The sequence below is a fragment of the Poecilia latipinna genome, unplaced genomic scaffold (genome assembly GCF_001443285.1).
Source record: "Poecilia latipinna isolate Pla-1442-1.1 unplaced genomic scaffold, P_latipinna-1.0 Scaffold1226, whole genome shotgun sequence".
Taxonomy (NCBI): Eukaryota; Metazoa; Chordata; class Actinopteri; order Cyprinodontiformes; family Poeciliidae; genus Poecilia; species Poecilia latipinna.
Window position 1 is genome coordinate 116795 of NW_015113842.1, and position 18580 is coordinate 135374.

The following is an 18580-nucleotide window of genomic DNA, read 5'->3' on the forward strand; positions in this document are numbered from 1 at the left end:
AATTCCATGTTAGTTATTTTCTCCACTGTTTGATCATTTAAACTGTGATCAATCTTTCTCAATGCTGACAGAATTTTTTTATTTTATAAACTTGTTATGTACAAGTAATATATTTCAAGTTGGGCTGGATGATAAATTAATAACAATATATATCGGGATAGACGTGTGATCAAATCCGATCCAGAACCGCACAGCATTCTGGGAAAGTAGGCAGAAAAAGGACTTTAGCCGCTCAACCAATCACAGCAGCTAAGCAAAGTTAGTGGAATCAACTCACTCACTCTTTGGTTACCTAGCAACTCACTCGTTCCTTGGTTACCTAGCAACAGCCTGTTTAGTAACTTGCGCAGCAGCGGTTTAAGGTTTCGCCGCTGTACCTCATAACTACCTGAAAAGAAAAAAAACAACAGTGGGGAGTGAAAACTGTGGATAAAACAATAAATGTTTGCAGTATTTTAGATCTTTAAAACAACAGAAAAAAATAATCAATAATTATCAATATCGACTGATACGTTTTTTTAGCCGTACTTATCTAAGCATATTCTTCTGGGAAACATTTATTCTGTGGAGGAAAATGGCAAAAAAGAAGAAAAAAACCATGCTCACTGGAAGGAAGCAGACTCCTGATTTACACAGTTTGACCCTGTTAGCTCCGTCCAGAGACCCACTTTTAATTATTTACCCTTCTCCCTTCAAGAGCACCGGCTCTCGTTTCCCCACTTACTGGAAGCACAGAGCAAACTGTGAGGCCTCTGCTGTTTTCCTTCACACTTTGATAAGACAATACAGGACCTCAGGCAACCTTCTCAACTCTGCAGTGCATGGAGGCAGAGTGCCGTCGCCTTACGTCTTTCACCTCTTCCTGCAGAGGTTCTGTTTTTGTGGAGAGCCGCTGCTCTCCGTTCGCAGGGCAGCGTGGTTGACCAAAAGTTTGGCTGTTGGTGGTATTGCGTGCGATTGAGCTCCGCTTGGCAACCGGTCAGAAAGAACAGGGTGTAGTTGTTGTTTCCCTCATGCGGTCTAGTGGGTTTCTTCTCCACAAGCGAAAAGAAGCCCTGAGTTTTGACGGGACTCTGTTCTCGCAGGAGACACGGGGAATGTCCTCACTCACGCCACAGGAACAAAGCAACCTCCTCTATAAAAGTATTAATGCCTCAAACATATTCACTTTTTAAAATGCCAGAACCACAAACTTCAGTCTATCTTCTTAGGATTTTAGGTGATAAAAAACACAAAGTAATCAATAAATGTGGAAGAACAGTGTTTGGTGGTCAGGATAAATAAATAAGATAAATTATATAAAATTAAGGCCTTTATATCAATTATATTAATCCCAAGTCTTAAATTTTGTCGTGGCAGAACAATTCAATCCTATATAGTTTATTTAGTATTTTTTTCAAATATACTAAATATAGCAAAATATACTAATATAGCAAAATTATGCGTCGTGTGCAGACGTCTTCACTCACTGCGTTCTGTGACTCTAGGTAATTAAGGCTACTAATAACAAGATGCTAATGCTTGCTTGCTAGCTAGCAAACTGCTAGCTAGCAAGCAAGCAGTTTGCTTGCTTGCTAGCAAGCAAGCAAACAAACAAGCTGTTGGTGCAAACAAGGTGGAGCAAGCAAACAAACAAGCTGTTAGCAGCTGGTAGCCAAATATGCTGTGAGTCATGCACAGACTTGACTAAGATGGTTAAACTGGTTAGCAAGTAAACAAGCAAGCTGTTAGTTATTAGTTAGCCATTAGGCTGTGACTCAAGCTTGTTTGTTTGTTAAGCAAACAAACAAGCTGTTGGCAGCTGGTAGCCAAATATCATGCTGTGAGTCAAGCTGCTAATGGCTTTAGCAGCCATCATATGGCTCTCTAGCTGGCTATCTAGAGAGCCAGGTAGCTCTATCTACCTAGGTAGCTCTCAGAAGTAAAACAAGCAGCTCTCAAGCTAAGTAGCTAACAAGCCGTGATATAGGTCTTAGATTTTATTCATAGTGGTCTCAAGTTAAATTTGAGTTGGTGAAACCTGCATGAACCCTGGGTGGTTCTAACATTAATTTTACAAATAAAAATCTGAAAGGTGTGGCTTGCAATTGCACCTAGCCTCCTAGAAATACTTTGTGTAACCACCTTTTGCTTCGATTACAACTGCAAGACTGATGGAGTTTATTTCTAGCAGTTGTATGTATATGGAAAGATTTTTGTTTTTGCTGCACTTTGTTGCAAAACTTTGCAGCAACTCTGTGAAACATAATGCTGCCACCACCATGTTTCACAATGGAGAAGTTGTATACGGGGTGGAGTTCCTTGTTTTTATTTTTAAAATATTTTGTCATCAATTTTATGTGCGTTTTCATGTAGATTTGTCGCATAAAATCCCCTAACTTGATAAAACGGGAAAATGTTCAAGGAGTGTAAATATTTTTATAGAGAAATTTGTGTCTAAATGCTCTTCTGAGGACATTTCTTAGACTTTAGTAGCATTCCAGTGTTTTCTTCTCGTCCTGTAACTCTTCGGCTGCGGCTAAACATGAATCCAGAATCGGGGAACAACAGAGGTCAGGATGTGATTTCTGTTTCATTTTCACCGAATTTCGGTCCCGCTCGCCTTCCTCCGCCTGACGTAAGTGAGCCGCCCACATCCAAACACCGGCTGCCATCCGGATGAAGCGTAGCGCGGCTCCGGCTGTCGTTTCCCTCTGTCAGGGAAGGAAATAAAACCTCCTTTTCCCTGGAAAAGTGGGAAGCGTGTGTTCATCATAAGAAAACAGCGGAGGTTTGATGAATTAGGGGCAGCGTAACCTAGAATGTGATCCATTAAAGCCCTGTTGTGCAATCTCAATGCTCTAAAAAGGGGATAATTGGGCGTACTGTTTGTGAAAAAAGGATTATTTGGGATTATATCAGTCAGAGTCGAGGATGTTTGTAAATGAGGAGCATTGGAAAGCGAATTCCTTCTGTTATTATTACATAAGCATCTGAGTCTGGTTCCTAGGTTTAGGCTATATTTAGGCGTTAATTAGGAGAAAGCGCTGATCTTTTGCAGGTTTCAGACCAAAAGCTGTTCTCATGTCAACAAGAATTAGTCTGTCACATCGCTAATTGCAGAAGATTAATCTCACACAGGCTTGTTTTTCTCCCAATCATTTCTAAAATCAAAGTAGGTCAAACAACAAGTATTTTTAGTATTTTTAGTGAAGTATTTTAATTGTGTTAATTTCCCCGGTGGTGTTGTGTCGGCAGGCTGTGGGACCTGGACGGGAATGAAACGGCCGTCCTAAGACTTCGCTCTCCGGGTATGAGCGTCTGCTGGCACCCACAGGATGTATTCAAGGTGGGAGGAAGTTGTTTTGAACTATTTTTAACATACTATTTTAGTCTCAGAGGAGCTAAATAAACCTTTGTCCTTCGACTAAAACACAAGCTGTTTCTTCTGTCTGAATAAATTAAGTTTATTTTCGTGAGAAACACATTGAAATCACTTCTATAGCACAGATAACCCATATTTGAATGAATAGTTATATGTTTATTTCTTAGGTTTAGCTTTTCAGGACATAAGAACATTGATTTGTTCCCAATAAAAGCCCAGATCATCATCCCTACACCACCGTGCTTGACTGTTGCAGGGTTTTCTGTCAGAAAAATTTTAGCTTTCCCTGGATGTTTTTTCTTTCTTCTTTCTGTTTAACTTGATGAACAAACTCTGAGTCTCAAAAAACTGCAGTTTCATGACTTTTTTTTACTTTAAATTCTTGTTGAGCTTAACCTGTGCATATTAAACGATGCTATTTTTTTTTTCAGTGTTTCCCTCAGTGAATTATAAGCCTGGCGGCCCACCAGGCTTTACTTGGGCCCCCAACAGGCTAAGCACAGCTTATTTATTTTAGTTTTTTGAGACGTTACAGTTGATATTCAAGCATTAATCTTCCAATAGCACATGATTATCAAGTGATATTTTCATATTTCCTGTCAACTTTTAACATTTTTAACTCAAAAGCACGGCACTCCGCTGAATTAGTGACTGTGTTAACAACCCAACAACGCTTAGCAACTTTTCTGGGGGAAACCTTGTAATTGAATTGCTTTTGTTGGTACTAATGACAACAAACTATGCTTTAAGTACTGCTTTATTAAGACATGATCACTATTCAAGCAGCAGAGAAGTAATTTTATAAAAACTCAATGTTTTTTCCATCATTTATATGTGGAAAGTGATACTAAAGATGTGTTGTTTTGCGGATATGTTTAGTTTATCTCTACTTACATCTCCTAAAATCATTCTTTTTGCTGCAGTAGAGACCGTCTCCTTTTGTTTTTTGTGTCTTATCATTAACTTTTACTTGTAACATGCTAACTGGGAGCTGCAGCGTTCGGTTTGCACAAACTGGTGTTTCTGGAGAAACTGACCTCTTCTGGCACGTCTTTGCTGATCAGTTAATGGTGGCGGAGAAGAAGGGGACGATTCGCTTTTACGACCTGGTTACCCAGCAGGCCATTCTGTCGCTGGACTGCGGGCACAGCGGGCCGCTCATGTCCGCTGACTGGTGCCTCACAAACACCATCAAAGTCGGCGCCGTGGTGGGCAATGATTGGCTAATCTGGGACATCACACGCTCCAGGTGAGGGAAGGACGGGGAGAAGCTTCATTCGTTCATCTACAGAACGTCTAATTTATGTTTTATTCATCCAGTTACCCTCAGGAGAAAAGACCGGCTCATAAAGACAAAGCACGACTTTTCAGGTAAGGAACTTTCTCCTTTATCTCTTAAATTTTGATTCTTAAACAGATCCATGATTAGTGGAACATGTTCGCCTAAATGTGTTGCCATTTTCCTATTAACTAAAAAATTGCTGTTTGTGATACGCCAAAACTAATAATTACTTCAAAAATGTACATCTTTTGTTATATTTTTCACCCCTGGAGGTCGCCATTTTTTCACCCGATGGGTTGATGATGCATTCTGTACTGGAGTTTGCACACAGGAAGGCTAACTTTAACCCAGTAGTTGTTTATCATATTGCGTTTGACTGGAGTAATTTTAGATAATGCCACACTGTGTCACTGTTTAAGAAAAAAACAATGGTGAATTTGGATAATTTCCCCACATGAAAGAAAGAAGAGCGAAGTGCGAGAGTCAGAGCAGAACACAGCGTCCGAAGGACCTAATCTGTGCTTTCAACATTTCTCTCCAGAAGACTTTGAGTCATTTGTAGGAGCAAAACTAACAAAGGCTCTAACAGGTGATTGTTACCTTAACGAGATAAAAGTAAATGCAGTGTAACACTGCTGAGACAGGCAGAGCTGGACGCTCTTTGAAATGCTAATGGTACTACTGCCTCCGGTACTAAATCCACCGATCCGACCAGACCAAGGCGAGATCCCAAACAGCTGTTACCACGACACCAGACCCTATACAGCACAGGTGATCTGGACACAGAGCTATAGAAGTACTTACAGTCCAACCAGAGGAAAGAGTCATTCATTGTTTCATTTATGACGCTAAAGGCAGCAGCAGCTTCTACGGCCAACTTTGTCCTCTTCCTCCCTTTGGTCAACAATAAATAAAGCTGCCAAAACGCCCGTTACACTCCTTGTCATCATCTCATTTCTACGCTACGATCGATTTCAACACTCCGGTTCAAATTGAAAAGGCTTAATAATGTTACTCATCACTGCTTTGGCTGGACGGAGCCAGGCAGTTGGACCAATTTGATGCCATTTACCCAGAATGCATTGCAGCTTGAACAGCATGGCGACTTTCCTTTGACAATATTTTATTAAAATCTATAAAAACTAAATAACCTACAGTACTATTACTGTATTGTTTTTACATCTAAAATAAATATTTTCCAAATAAATTCGATTGTTACAACTAATCATGGATCCTTTAAAACCTCAAAATTATCCAAAATTGAAAATATCAACCCTCTTTTGGTCAATATTCAGACTTTTTATAGACACGTCTTTTCTCTTCAGATGGTCCATCGCCAATGAAAACCTCTTCGCCACGACTGGATGTCCTGGAAAAATCAGCAGTCAGGTTTTCATCCATCATCTTGGTCACCCACAGGTAGGTTTTCCTTCAACCAGACAGGCAGCTGCTCTTATTTCATTGCCGCTGATGCTTACCTCCTACGTCGTTGCAGCCCATTATGATCGGATCGTCTTCAGTCGGATCGGGCCTCAGTTGGCACCGGATGCTGCCGCTCTGTGTGGTTGGCGGCGACAGGAAGCTCTGCTTTTGGATGACTGAAATGTAGCAACTCTTTGAATGGATGTTTTTGTTGTTGTTGTTGTTGTACATTCAATAAAATATATCTTTTCACAATCATTTATGAATTTGTGTGAAAGTTCATGGAACTGCCTGCATGACGGAGATTTTTTGGATCCTAAAGTTTATAGTTTATACTCCAGTGTTTGGAAGTGGTCCTTTCTCATTTAGCAGCGAACTCTGAAGGAAAAGTACTTAACATTTAGTTTTTTTTTCCAACATTATATTTCACAGAGTTCCTGCCAAGTCTAGACAAGCCTAAAATCTTATTTTACTATTCTCCAGGCCTGGAAAAGTATGGAAAAACTAATGAGATTGTATGAAAACGTGCATTTTCAGGTTTTATTCTCTAATTGTCAAAAAGTTGTCTGCTATTCTTTCCTTTTTATTTTCTATTAGTCTTTCTGGATTACCACAGATATATGGAGAACTTTTATATTTTATTTAAAATACTGGAAACTTCAGTCTGACCAGAGTAGGTAAAATCTTCTGCTCATATTTTCTGTTGACTTTAACAGTAATATATTTCAAATGTTTTGTGTGTTTACAGCCATTTGAAGCAATGATTGACTCCCATTTTATTCACAAAGTGAAATTTTACAGTTTTAATCATTTCTGTTCTGAAGCACAAGTAGAAGCAACTTCAATTTCTATGAATATAAAAAAGAAAATGCAAGGAATTGACACCATTTTGTCTGAGTGTGGTAATATTAAGGAGTCTTGTCGATGTTTAAAAATGGCGGTCCTGGTGAAGTCTTGTATCGTTTTGGTACTGTGTGAGACTGAGAAGGAAAAGCCCAACCTTTGGATCTGCAGCAGTTGGTGATGATGCAAGACGAGGTAAAGTAATGTACCCTTAAATTACTTTACCTTAAACTAAGTTGATGATTATTCTTTCTTCTGGGGGTCCAATTTCATATAAAATTAGAATTACAAAAAGAAATTCGCTAAATGGAAACACGGCAATTTAGGAAAAAAAGTTTTTGCACTCGAATGTTATTTTTTCGGCTGTATCAAGTTAGCATATTTTGCAGAACTGCAATAGAAACACTTTGAGTTGCATCAACAACCGGATGTTACTACTGCCGGAAAAGACAATGAAGACGGCAGGAAGTTGTAGGATGACGGCGCGTTACGTCTTTTTGTGACTTATTATGTGAACAAACTTAATAACGTATGATTTTAATTGCGTTTCTTATTTAATGGAAACATCTGTTTTTCCGATATTAGTTGGTCGTTGACATCACACATGATTTGCATGGTTTTTTATTTGTTGCTATTCCAGCTCAACATGTAATAACTTTGGTTACAGTACATGCAACTACTCATTTCTATTTGCAAGCTCAAACCGAACTTTTCCAACATTTTTAAGTACCTGAGTCAGGCCTGTCATTCCCTCTCCAACCCCGTGTTAAACCTGAAATGTCATGTTGGAGCTGCAGAGCCGGGAATGTTCTCATTTCTTTGACAGGCAGTCTCCTGTTTCCACACATGTTGCAGGATCAGTGCTAACAGAGCTGCTCATTGTGCTGAAACACACTGGGATGTATTGTGCAGCCGTTCGTCTAAATGACAGATCGAAGTGAGAAGAGGCAGCAAGAAGCACCGTTCCTTCAAATCTCCTCACCAGCCTTGTATGTTTCTTGGACTGGGCCGTTCACTGCCGTCCGCTGAAGCAAAACGTGCCACTGCTACTTTGTTTGAATGAGTCCAATGTTTTCTCTTGAATCTCACGACTCATGGACGCCATCTGTTGCCTGACAATCAGTACAACACCTCTTTCTGAACATCTTCTGGTCTTTCCTGTAAGCTCGTCCTCGGATGCTTACCTTTTTGTTCTGAAAGAAAGTTTTCATGCCTCACAAGCAATTCGATCTTTCGCCTTGGTGTGCACACTAATAACAAACTGTGAAATGGGATAAAAGTGTGATCAGAGTTCCTCAAAACCGGCTTTCCTCTCATCTTCCCCTCAGATAACTTTAATCCCTGACTCAACACAAAGAGAGCTAGCAGAAATAATGAGGAGCGTGATGTGAGAAGATGGAGATTATGGCTCTTTGAAGCTGGTTTGTTTGCAGACCTTTCCCAGGATGAAACGATTCATTTTGATCTTGATCAGATGAAGAGAATCAATGGAAAAAATAGTTAGCTGACGCTGCTTTTTGTGTGGAGTTTGATCAGCTAAACTGCATATACTAAAGATGCATTATTCATAAACAGTCCAGGGAAGAGGTTGGGCTTTTTAAGGCATGATTAAATGTAAAATTTTGATATTATTCAAACACAAAACGCTGTCACCTTTTAAACCAACCTAGGCCTATGTGAAAATGTGATCACCTGCCATTTAATTAACTTGTAAGATCAAGAAATTAAAATTGAACCAACAAAAATAGGGTTAAAGATCTCAAAAGTAACTCATCATGCCCTGATCTAATAAAATTCAAAACAGAATTTTTTACATTTATCATTTCAAAGCCTTTGGGACTCCAGTGAACCATAGTGAAAGCCATTACCCACAAACAGTCATACAGTACACCAGAATGAAAGGTTTGGAGTGGCTAAATCAAAGTCTGGACAGAAATTCAATTGAGATTCTATGGTATGACCTTCAACAGACCGTTCAGGGTATAAAAAAAACCTTCATTGTTGTTGAATTAAACCAATTCAGGTAGGAAAAGTGCGACTAAATTCTAGTTTTCACAAACACTTGATGGAAGTTGTTGCCACCAAGTCAGGCCTTCAGAGTATCAGGTATTTAAATCAATCTAAAACTCATGTACATCCCATGATTCAACCACCATACACCATTTTGACTGACCCGCCCACCACATCACGTTTGGACCGTTGCCACTTAGTGATCTTTCAGACAAAACAATCTGTATTGGGTCAGGCTTTATGTATATTGATTATCAGCCAGAAAATTGCCACTGGTGCACCATTGGTCTTTTCAATTGCATTTGCATTCAACAAAAAATTGCTTATGCAGGATGTTTGGTTTTCTCCAAGCATGTTACTCTGCAATTTGACCAAACATCTCTATCTTTTCTGCTTGCAGGAGATTGCTGCAGAAGTCTTGTTCATCCAGATGAAGTGTTGCAGTTCTAAATTCTGACATTTGGAGATTTTATCCTTATAAACAAGCCGTACTTGATCAGTCTTTTCCCCCATTGTCTTTGTAAGAGTGCAAGAAAATGGATGGATGGATAGATGGATAATTCCCTTCAGTCTTGAGGATAAAGTGAACTTGATGACCTTGTCTGCAGCCCAGCGGCGATAACTTAGCCAGCTTTAAGATGGGCCTGCCCTGACATCAGAACAGGAGACGGTTTTTCTTGGATGACGCATGAAAGGCACATGAACTGAACTGAATCCCTCCTTGTGGTTGTCCAGTTGCTGCAGCAACCTGCTTTTGTTTAGCGCTCTGTGGATTCGCATCCTGAAAACACAACTTCTGTGGAGGATTTGTGGGTTTTGGGGAGAGAATGATTGTAGAACGAGATTCACTAAAGTATAAAGTGTGAGATCTTTTCCTCTTCTGCAAACACAGGCTTTCCCAGGGAGGTTTGATTTACCGTGGAGTCCAATTATGGGAAAAGAAATGCTTCCCAAATCACTGCGGCTGACGTCTTGATGATGCTGTTTCTTCATGAATCCAGCAGATGAAGATGATCCATCTTCTTGAGGGACAGGCCTGGAGTGAGCTGGTGCGATACGCACTGTCGCCTGAGATCAAATGTTGGTCTTCTTTCAGAAAGAAGGAAAAAAAACAAACTCTCCAGTCGCACGCAGAGGGAGAAATGAAGCGAGAAGAGCATCTGTCAGCAGCGCAGCCCTGCAGACCGTGCTGCGGTTTCACTGCAAGGTCTCTGTGACCTGGTACCGATAATGTTCTGGGCCTCACTGTTGGCTTTAACCCCGTCCAGCAGAAAGGCAACACGATACTTGAATCATTCATAATTAGCTCCTTCCCTTTGCTTAATAACACACAAAGACAAATGGCTTCCAAGAATTTCCCAAATGAAAACAGTTGGTTTGGAATTAGAAGCTAGAAAATGGTCGACAAGCCTCCTTTTCTTTCAACTCTTTTTGCGTCAGCAACTTTTCCTGCCTCTTTTGAATGTAAAAACTGAACTTTTGAGGACACATTTCATGAAAATAAACATTATTTCTCTTTTTACATAATATTTACCTTTCATACACATATCAAAGAAGACTAGTCAAAATTTTCTACGATTGGGGATGTTTACGGCATCAGTTGGCCTTTCTTCAAGTTTCTGGTCTCTGCTGATGATCCAGTTTTGATCCTAGGATGAGTTGAGCTTCTCCAGAGCACTGTGGAGGGTCTTCAGGTCCTCTCGGACCTGGCTCAAAGCGTTCTGGACCTTGCTTGGCTGGTCCAGAACCTCCACGCTGCAGGTGAAAGGGTCGTAGCGGACTGCAAAGGGACGCTTGATGTTAGCAGAGTATTTCCTGTCAGAAAGAAACACATTCATATCCATTACATCTCGTTTCTCAGGAAACAGCCACAATATGTTAAATACATCAATGATTTAGAGAGGAGGGGTCATTTATTCATCCAACGTATATTTAGGTCCAGAAACCTTAGATAGTTTCACTAATCAAAGGTTGGCCCATATTATGCCTGCTTAGAAACAAATGCTATGCACCACTTATTCCTTTCCTCACTGGTAGAAATGATAGTCTCCATCAATTGTGGCCAAAGTTTTTGCTCGTTACTCATGTGTAGTTTCTTTTTGCATCAACTTAACACTCTAATTTTTAGGCCGATTTGTCACCAATAAATTGTTCTTGAATGGTGTTTGACTTCTCTTTTCATTCATGGAAGCAGTTGGTCTCAGAACTGGAAGGAATCCTTCTTTCTGGGATGAGAAGGAACTCATACATGGATTGTGGCAGGAAATCTTCACTTTGCACCAGTTTCCTGCTGTCCCCCTTTGGACTTCCCAATAAAATCCAATCTACCATTTGCCATCTTTCTTGTCACCAAGTCTTCGGTGTTCATCTAAATCTACATGTACCCATTTATTACCAGTCCTGTGCAATCTGCACTGGTGGCAACATAATTCTGGACCAAACTCCTATGTAGGAGATGTTTATGGATGTTGCTAGACTAGGTGAGATTAGAACCGAGCAGAATTGCATAGGAAGGAAATGGCCATAGAAGTTTGAGATAAATTAGACATTGTTTTCAAAATTTGTACAAATTAGTGACTTAATTTAACAAATTTTTTCTGGAGACCATTCCTTTTTCCAAATTAGCCCAATTTTAGTCCGATTGAACGGGGAGTGACCTTGGACATCAATTTCCAAGTCTTGCCAAAGATTCTTAATGGGATTTCTTGTTGTTATACTGCTGGAAAGAAGAACATAATCTCAGTGTTTCGTTATATCCAACTTCCCTCGCCTTCCTTAAGAAAGGTTTCCCCACAGCATGTTTCTTGGTCTGTTCAGTTTGACCTTTGCTATTTTCCCTACATGGCCAAGAGGAAACAGGACCACTTCTTTTCAATCTCAATAGAGGACAGACTGGTGGAGTACAGGAGATTCTTAATTTTCTTGGCTGATTAATCCCTGTGACAACAGGTGGACATGAATTTAATTAGCAGATAGTCTAATTATCTCCACATCTATTTCCTTCTCTATAAACTTTTCTCATAAAGATCCCCCATACGTACCTCAGCTTCACCTTTGCGTCCTCAAAGCTTTCAGACACAAAGTAAACCGACTGGTAGGTTTGGTCCTGGTACGGCTGCACTGCCGTCTCCTCTGGGTTGAACGGCTTGTATTTGGGTTCGTTTGACAGGGCGTACTGAGGGGGGGAAAGGACCATCAGCACAACAAACAAACGCTTATTTGTGTGTGAAGAAGAAAAACAATGAAACTCACAACAAGCTCTCCATACGAGGAGAGGAGGCCAGCTCCGTAAGCTTTGACTTCACCATTCTGCTTGCAGAGGCCAAACTCCACAGTGAACCAGTATAACTGGAGAGGAGAAGTATAATGGCGTGTTAAGGCCATCGTAGAGAAGAAGAAATTTAAGAGTAAATTTCACAGAAAAAAATCTTAAAAATGTCTAATCTTGCAAAGTTGAAAATTTTTGTCAAAAATCTCAGAAATGTTCTTTAAAAAATTCCTCAAATGTAATTTTTCTCTTGGAAATTTTTGATTTTTCAAACTCAGAAATGCCCATGTTTTTTCTCAGAAATTTCTTAAATCAATCTCAGAATTTTTGAGGTTTTTTTTTCTCTGAAACGTACTCCTTTATTCCTATCTACAAATCAAACAAATCAGCATCGTTTTATGTTCAGAGATGCAGTTGCTGCGTTTTGCCACTAGATGGCAGCAGAGGCTCATATCTTTCCTACCGTTGAAAGTTTTTCAATCTCCTCATCTGAAGCTCCAAGCGAGGCGAGTCCAATCTCCTGGAAACAAACAAAAATGTGTAAAAAAAAATAAAAAACTGTTAGAGGTGATTTAAGCAAAAACAGACAGCTGGACTGATATGGGAATATTTACCTGGGAAAACTGTGCGAATTCCCGATCTCCCAGCATGGGGATGTGTCCGAGCAGCTCGTGGCAGCAGTCCCTGTCAGGGCAGATTGATCCAAGTTAGTGAGCTGAACAGATGCTTTCATGAGCCTGATGCTGGAAAACGAACTCACGGTTCAGGGGAGTGCATGGGGGAAGACGGGTGTCGGATATACTGGGTGCACTGGAAGACCCTGAAGGCCAAACTGGCCAGAAAGTCTCTGGCTGAGAGCAAGCCGGCGACCGGACGCAGCTGGAAACCAGTTTTCTCTAAACACACAGAGGGAAAGTAGACAAAAGTCACACATTTTTAAAAGCTGATGATGTTTTCTGTATTTAGGAGCTTGGGACTGGTGTATTTTCTTTTTTCTGACCTTTCAGGAAGGCGGACACGTCTCGGAGCTGAGGGATGCAATCCCCTCCGTATCCGCACTCGTCCTCCAGCTGCTGCAGGCTGTCCAGGAACTGCCTGCAGGCCAGGCTGGGATAAACACTCCTCAGCTGCTGGTAAACCTTTCTCCTGTAAGCAGCAGATGGAACGTCACCTCTTCTGTCACATTTCAGATCGTTTATCGCACAGCGTTTGTAGCTCACCATGTGGATATTTCTTCTGCTGTGTACTCCACCGTGGGCAGCGGGTCGCCTCTGCAGCAGAGACACAGTTTTAGGAGAGGAGAGAACTTTTTTAATTTATCACCAATATCGGACTTTAAGAGATTTTTACTCACTGTTTGTATCTAAATGCGAGTTCAGAGATGGCCGCTCGTCTTTTTCTGTACTCTGAGTCATTATATCCCTGCAGAAAAGAAGGAATTTAGATAAATTTACCTCTAGATTTAATCTTTGTGCAAAAACTTCTGTACAAAATGTTTTATATGTATTTGATGGACCTTCACATTGTTCACCAACACCAGTTTATTAAGGACCAATTGGAAGAAAACTAAGGCCACATTCACACTGCAGCCTGTAGTGACCCAATTCCGATTTTTTGTCAAATCATCTTTTTAGGCATTTCCAAATATATGCGACTTGTATGACGACCTGAAAGTGTCCCGCATGAGCAGTAGAGGGCGCAATAACCTTACACATAGAAATCGTGCTCAGAGTTTTGCCAACCGCCACAAAGAAGAAGCGCTCAGTGTTTGCCGGAGAAGTAAACATGGCTCCAAATGGTGGAGCATATCTTATCATTTTGAAGTTGTTGTCCGACCAGAACCAGCACATTAACAACTTAATCCTCATTCTGGTCCGTCATGGTTGTTGTTTTTCTTCCCGCTTGCGAGTATCGTGACGTTAGGATCGGATGAACGCGAACTGGCCGATCAGATTCTGATCAGATATTTATCGGATATCAAATTGCCTGGATCGCATTCGACAAAAAAAAAAAAAAGAAAATCTGACTTGGTTCGTTCGGACTTTCATGAAATGATCAATCGGAATTGGGTCACGTCTTGCATTGTGAACGCAACCTAAGAGTTGTTTACATAAACACTCACAGGATGGTCGCAGTGTAAGTCTGGATCAAATTTCGTTATCAGCAGGTTGCACCTGTCCAGGTCTTTAATCTGTCGAGGAAACCAGGGAGCTGCAAAGACCGGAAACACAAATCGGTTCATAAAGAGTCTAAATGTTAAATCCGGCCTGTGGGGTCCTACCTTTCTCCTCGGGCACGGTGCGAACATCGTCGGCGACCCGTTTCAGCGAGTTGATGAACACGTCCAAGTCCGAGCGGTGGACCTCACAGCTCATGAAGAACTCCAGGTCAGGAAGTCCGCCGAACTTGGACTTCCTCCTGGGCCGGCTCTCCACATGGAGAAGTTTGGCTTCAAATGTCTAAATGATCAGAAATGTACACACAATGTTCGCTTGCCATTCAACACTTTGGGATTTGTACAGCTAAAGCAGGAAATTGGATATTTTTAAAATATTTTTCTAAGTTCAAGGGCTTGATTCTGGCTATTTTATTGCAGAATTGTATCTGCAGCCTTCCTAAATTTGTCAGATGATTTTAACTTTCCACATTGGATTTTTTGACCTATTTAATATCTTTAGGATCTTTTTTCATACAAATCTTCATAACGGGACTCTGAATTAATTGATGTTGGTGACAATTCCGTCAGTATAAACAAATAATAAATTTAGAAAGCAAACTCTTCAGATATTCTACTTTCTATTTTTTTTAGAAGTTATTTTCATTTTGAATTTGCATAACTTTTTGCAGTTATAGAAAATATAAAGCAGTCCTTCTTAAGCTAAAATTAAATTTACAAATTACACAAAATGACTTTATTTCATGGTTTAAAAGTTGAATTAAATTGAACTTAAATCACAGAAATGGACACATTAGCATTGATTACTAAAGTTTTGCTTGAAAATCACATTAAACGACTGTACATTTTTTTAAAGTTAATTATTTTTGAGTTCTTCCTGGCAGTATTTTACTGTTTTTCCTTTTTTTTTTAATTTAGTTAAATTTTATTTTTTAGCATTTTATTTGTAAAATTTAACAGAAATTATTTGAGATTATATCAAGACTCTTTCTAGGGTTTGTTTTAACTTAAAAGCCTCTAAATACAGCAATGAATTTGTTATTAATAGCAATTTTGGTGGCAATACAAATAATCAAGTACATTGATTAAGTGAGAATAAAATTAATAAATGCATCATAAATAAATTAGAATCAAGTTTCAAATGTTTTATGTGGATGAAACGATCAATTAGTGAATATTTTAGATAAGTGCGAAATAATAATATTAATTACATTTAACTTTTCTGTCAAACCCTTTTAGTTTTGATGCAGCCTCATTATAAAATAAAATATTTGTTTTCAGGTATTAATGAACTTGAACTGGATTGGATTTAACTTAAATTTGCTCTCATAAATGAACCATTTATACTAATAACATGATAAAAATAAATGTCAATTTATTTATAAACACTTTAAAAGCAGATATTAACTGCACCAAAGTGCAAACCACAGATAAAAACACAAATAATAATAATATTATGATACAAAAATAATGTAATAATTCAGTAATAAATAAAGCAATGTAATTAATAATTCAGTAAAATAAATATTTATTTAGAAATTTTCTTTACTTTAAGCTGGATTTTCACCTTACAAAAAGGTTTTAAGAACCCAAATGTATACCAGGAAGTCATAAAGTAACATAGAACTTAATTAAATATTATTTTACCTCAAATATTTTCCCAGTTTGAAAGAATCCGGAATTTTTCTCGTTGCTGAGCGCGAACAGGACGCTCACGGTGACCGTGCCGTCCTTCTCCTCGAACACGGCCCCGTTCCCGGACCGTGAGGGCCCCGCTGAGGGCCCCGCGGAGCCGCTGCCGATGCGCTCCCGGCGCGCATCCTCGATCAGGCTCTGCTTCCTGCCGCCGAGCGCCTGCGTCGCGCCGTCGGTCTTCATGTGTCCGCGCTGTGCTGCAGCTTCGTCGGTCACCGGAGCGAGCGGGCGGTGCGCCTTCATTCCCGCTGCTGCTGCGGGTCGGGGTTAAATAAGCGCTCCGAGTGGATTGATGGAGGTAAATTGCGCAGGCGCAACACGTGAGTCCGGCTTTTTGGGGAGCCGTGCGTCATTTTTCTATTTATGGGTTTTGCTTGGAGAGGAAAAAACAGTTCAGGTGAATTTAACAGATGTTTTCAAGCAGAAACATCAGGGTTACATAAATGTTACACACGGTGATAAAATAAATTCTGTCTCATTAAGTGTAGATGCTCATATATTTACATTTTTCACCTGCACTTATTCAGAGGTCTAAGTTCAGGTGAAAAATGTAAACGATTATTTGAATAAACTTTATTCTCCATCAGTCAAAGTGTCCAAACTTTAGATTTGTTTAAAAATGTTCTGGAAATTAAACTTAAATAAATTTAGATTCTTTAAAGTGTTTTATTTGTTTTCATCTAACTGGAAGTTTTTCCCAAATTATTTTCCACCTCAGTTTAGATTCTGTGACCTGATTTTTTTTTTTTTTTACTGTTTTAAAGAAAATTAACTGGCCAATTTTATAAGCAAATAGAGAAAATTAATAAAAACATTAACATTAAACATCCATCCATCTGTTTATCTATCCATCATCCATCTGTATCTATCCATCATCCATCAATCATCATTTAACCATCCAACCAACTATCCATCCATCCATCTATTCATCCATCCATCCATCCATCCATCCATCCATCCATCCATCCATCATTTAACTATCATCCATCCAGCCGTCCTTTAACCATCCAACCAACCAACTATTCATTCATTCAACCATCCAACCAACTATCCATCCATCATTTATTTATCCATCCATCCATCCTTTAACCATCCATCCAACCAACCAACTATTCATTCATTCATCCATTCATTCATTTAATCATCCAACCAACCAATTATCCATCCGTCCGTCCATCTTGTCCATAAATTCTGTATTTTTCAGTAGAACAGGTTTGGACCTGAACACCAGTTATGAATCCATTAAAGACAAATTTCTGGTCATAATTCTGGAGTTTGTAGAGGAACATAATGAAAGATGAAACATTTATTTTTATTAAATTTTAATGCATAAAAATCATTTGTCAGACGTAAAACGTGGAAACAGGAAAAATCTCTTCACTACAAAATGCGTAGAAACAAATCAGAGAAATTAAAAGTGCTATAGGTGAAGCTTATATTCAACAAAACTTAACTAAAAGATGTTGACTACCAAATACGTCCATTTTGAAAAATAACTTCAGTAACATTCATGCAGCTATAACACACAACGTCCTGTTTACGTTGCATGCTGCAGTTTATTTCAGACATTTTCTACCCTAATATTCAGGATGCTATGATTGTCGTTTAGCTAAACTGAGAAGAAACAACAGAAACTGAAATCATTTTATATGAGCTGGATCAGCAGCTACTCCAGTTTCTTCAGGGCTTCGCACAACTTCCCCAGCTCACCTGAAGAAAATCAAACATCAAACCAGAGAGTTTAATTAGTAAAAAGATGAACAGAAGTGTTGGTGATACTTTATCTGAAGGAGCCTGAATGTTAAACGGTAAATAATGACACTTTTACTGGACTTTTAATGCAAGTTTGCTTTAAAAGTGTCGATATTTATCAAATAACCACATAAACTTTCATGTTTATGACAGCATCCTGTCAAATAAAGTGCTACCAAAGTGTTTTTGTTGTTTTTTCAAAGATTTTATAAGCAGTGAGATAAAAATAAACCTCTTCAGTCGCCTCATTAATATGCGTCTGACGCAGCCCATCAAAGCTAAATTTAGGATTCAATTAAGGAGCGGCTGTTATGTTGATAATGTTTATTTATGTTCAGTCTTTTGAAAAAGGCTGGAAGTAAATCTAAAATACAGAATGATGATGATAATAATAATGTTTGTACCTTTTCTTTATCTTTAGTGTTAAGAACATGAAGTTAGGAGAAAATATTTAAATAAATTTGATCAACTAAACCAAACTTAACATATTTATGCTTGTCCAGATTTTATTCTCTAAACTGTTCTTCCTTCCTTCCCTCATCCCTCGTTTCTTCATTTGTTCCATCTTTTGTCATTCCTTTTCCTTCCTTGCTTTCTATTTTGTTGCCTCCATCTCATTGCTTGTTTTCTGTTTTTCCTTCCTTTTTTCTTCCTTCCTTCCCTCATCCCTCGTTTCTTCATTTGTTCCATCTTTTGTCATTCCTTTTCCTTCCTTGCTTTCTATTTTGTTGCCTCCATCTCATTGCTTGTTTTCTGTTTTTCCTTCCT

General features: G+C 39.2%; 3 protein-coding genes across 7 annotated transcripts in view; 1 reads left to right on the forward strand and 2 right to left on the reverse strand.

The window, feature by feature from the left end:
* Nucleotides 1–6326, forward strand: part of nup37 (nucleoporin 37) — a 17982-nt gene extending 11656 nt beyond the window's left edge. For all 5 annotated transcript variants that reach the window (XM_015054059.1, XM_015054057.1, XM_015054060.1 and 2 more), the window contains exons 6-10: nucleotides 3238–3328; nucleotides 4429–4613; nucleotides 4685–4735; nucleotides 5972–6065; nucleotides 6142–6326. In XM_015054059.1, coding sequence (XP_014909545.1) covers nucleotides 3238–3328; nucleotides 4429–4613; nucleotides 4685–4735; nucleotides 5972–6065; nucleotides 6142–6255 — 535 coding nt within the window. In that variant the 3' untranslated portion in view covers nucleotides 6256–6326. The remainder of the gene's footprint in view (nucleotides 1–3237; nucleotides 3329–4428; nucleotides 4614–4684; nucleotides 4736–5971; nucleotides 6066–6141) is intronic.
* Nucleotides 6327–10407: 4081 nt separating this feature from the next.
* Nucleotides 10408–16882, reverse strand: th2 (tyrosine hydroxylase 2). Its single transcript, XM_015054054.1, has 12 exons — nucleotides 16013–16882; nucleotides 14471–14648; nucleotides 14312–14400; nucleotides 13544–13611; nucleotides 13410–13460; nucleotides 13190–13335; nucleotides 12950–13085; nucleotides 12804–12873; nucleotides 12653–12709; nucleotides 12174–12269; nucleotides 11963–12096; nucleotides 10408–10736 (listed from the first exon to the last, which is right to left on the reverse strand). Exons 1-12 carry the CDS (start codon nucleotides 16301–16303, stop codon nucleotides 10571–10573), a joined length of 1482 nt encoding a protein of 493 aa, XP_014909540.1. The 5' UTR covers nucleotides 16304–16882; the 3' UTR covers nucleotides 10408–10570.
* Nucleotides 16883–17365: 483 nt separating this feature from the next.
* The window catches only part of pah (phenylalanine hydroxylase), a 23527-nt gene continuing 22312 nt past the window's right edge, over nucleotides 17366–18580 (reverse strand). Inside the window, exon 13 of the mRNA XM_015054055.1 lies at nucleotides 17366–17770. Within this exon, the coding sequence (XP_014909541.1) occupies nucleotides 17727–17770 (44 nt within the window). The 3' untranslated portion in view covers nucleotides 17366–17726. The remainder of the gene's footprint in view (nucleotides 17771–18580) is intronic.

Excerpts from the sequence above, each read along its gene's own strand:
- th2 (XM_015054054.1), bottom strand. The coding sequence starts at position 16,303 with ATGAAGGCGCACCGCCCGCTCGCTCCGGTGACCGACGAAGCTGCAGCA. Across the intron at positions 13,461-13,543 it reads CTCGCATTTAGATACAAACA|AGGCGACCCGCTGCCCACGG; the intron begins GTGAGTAAAAAT and ends TCTCTGCTGCAG. Across the intron at positions 13,086-13,189 it reads CGTGTCCGCCTTCCTGAAAG|AGAAAACTGGTTTCCAGCTG; the intron begins GTCAGAAAAAAG and ends CTGTGTGTTTAG.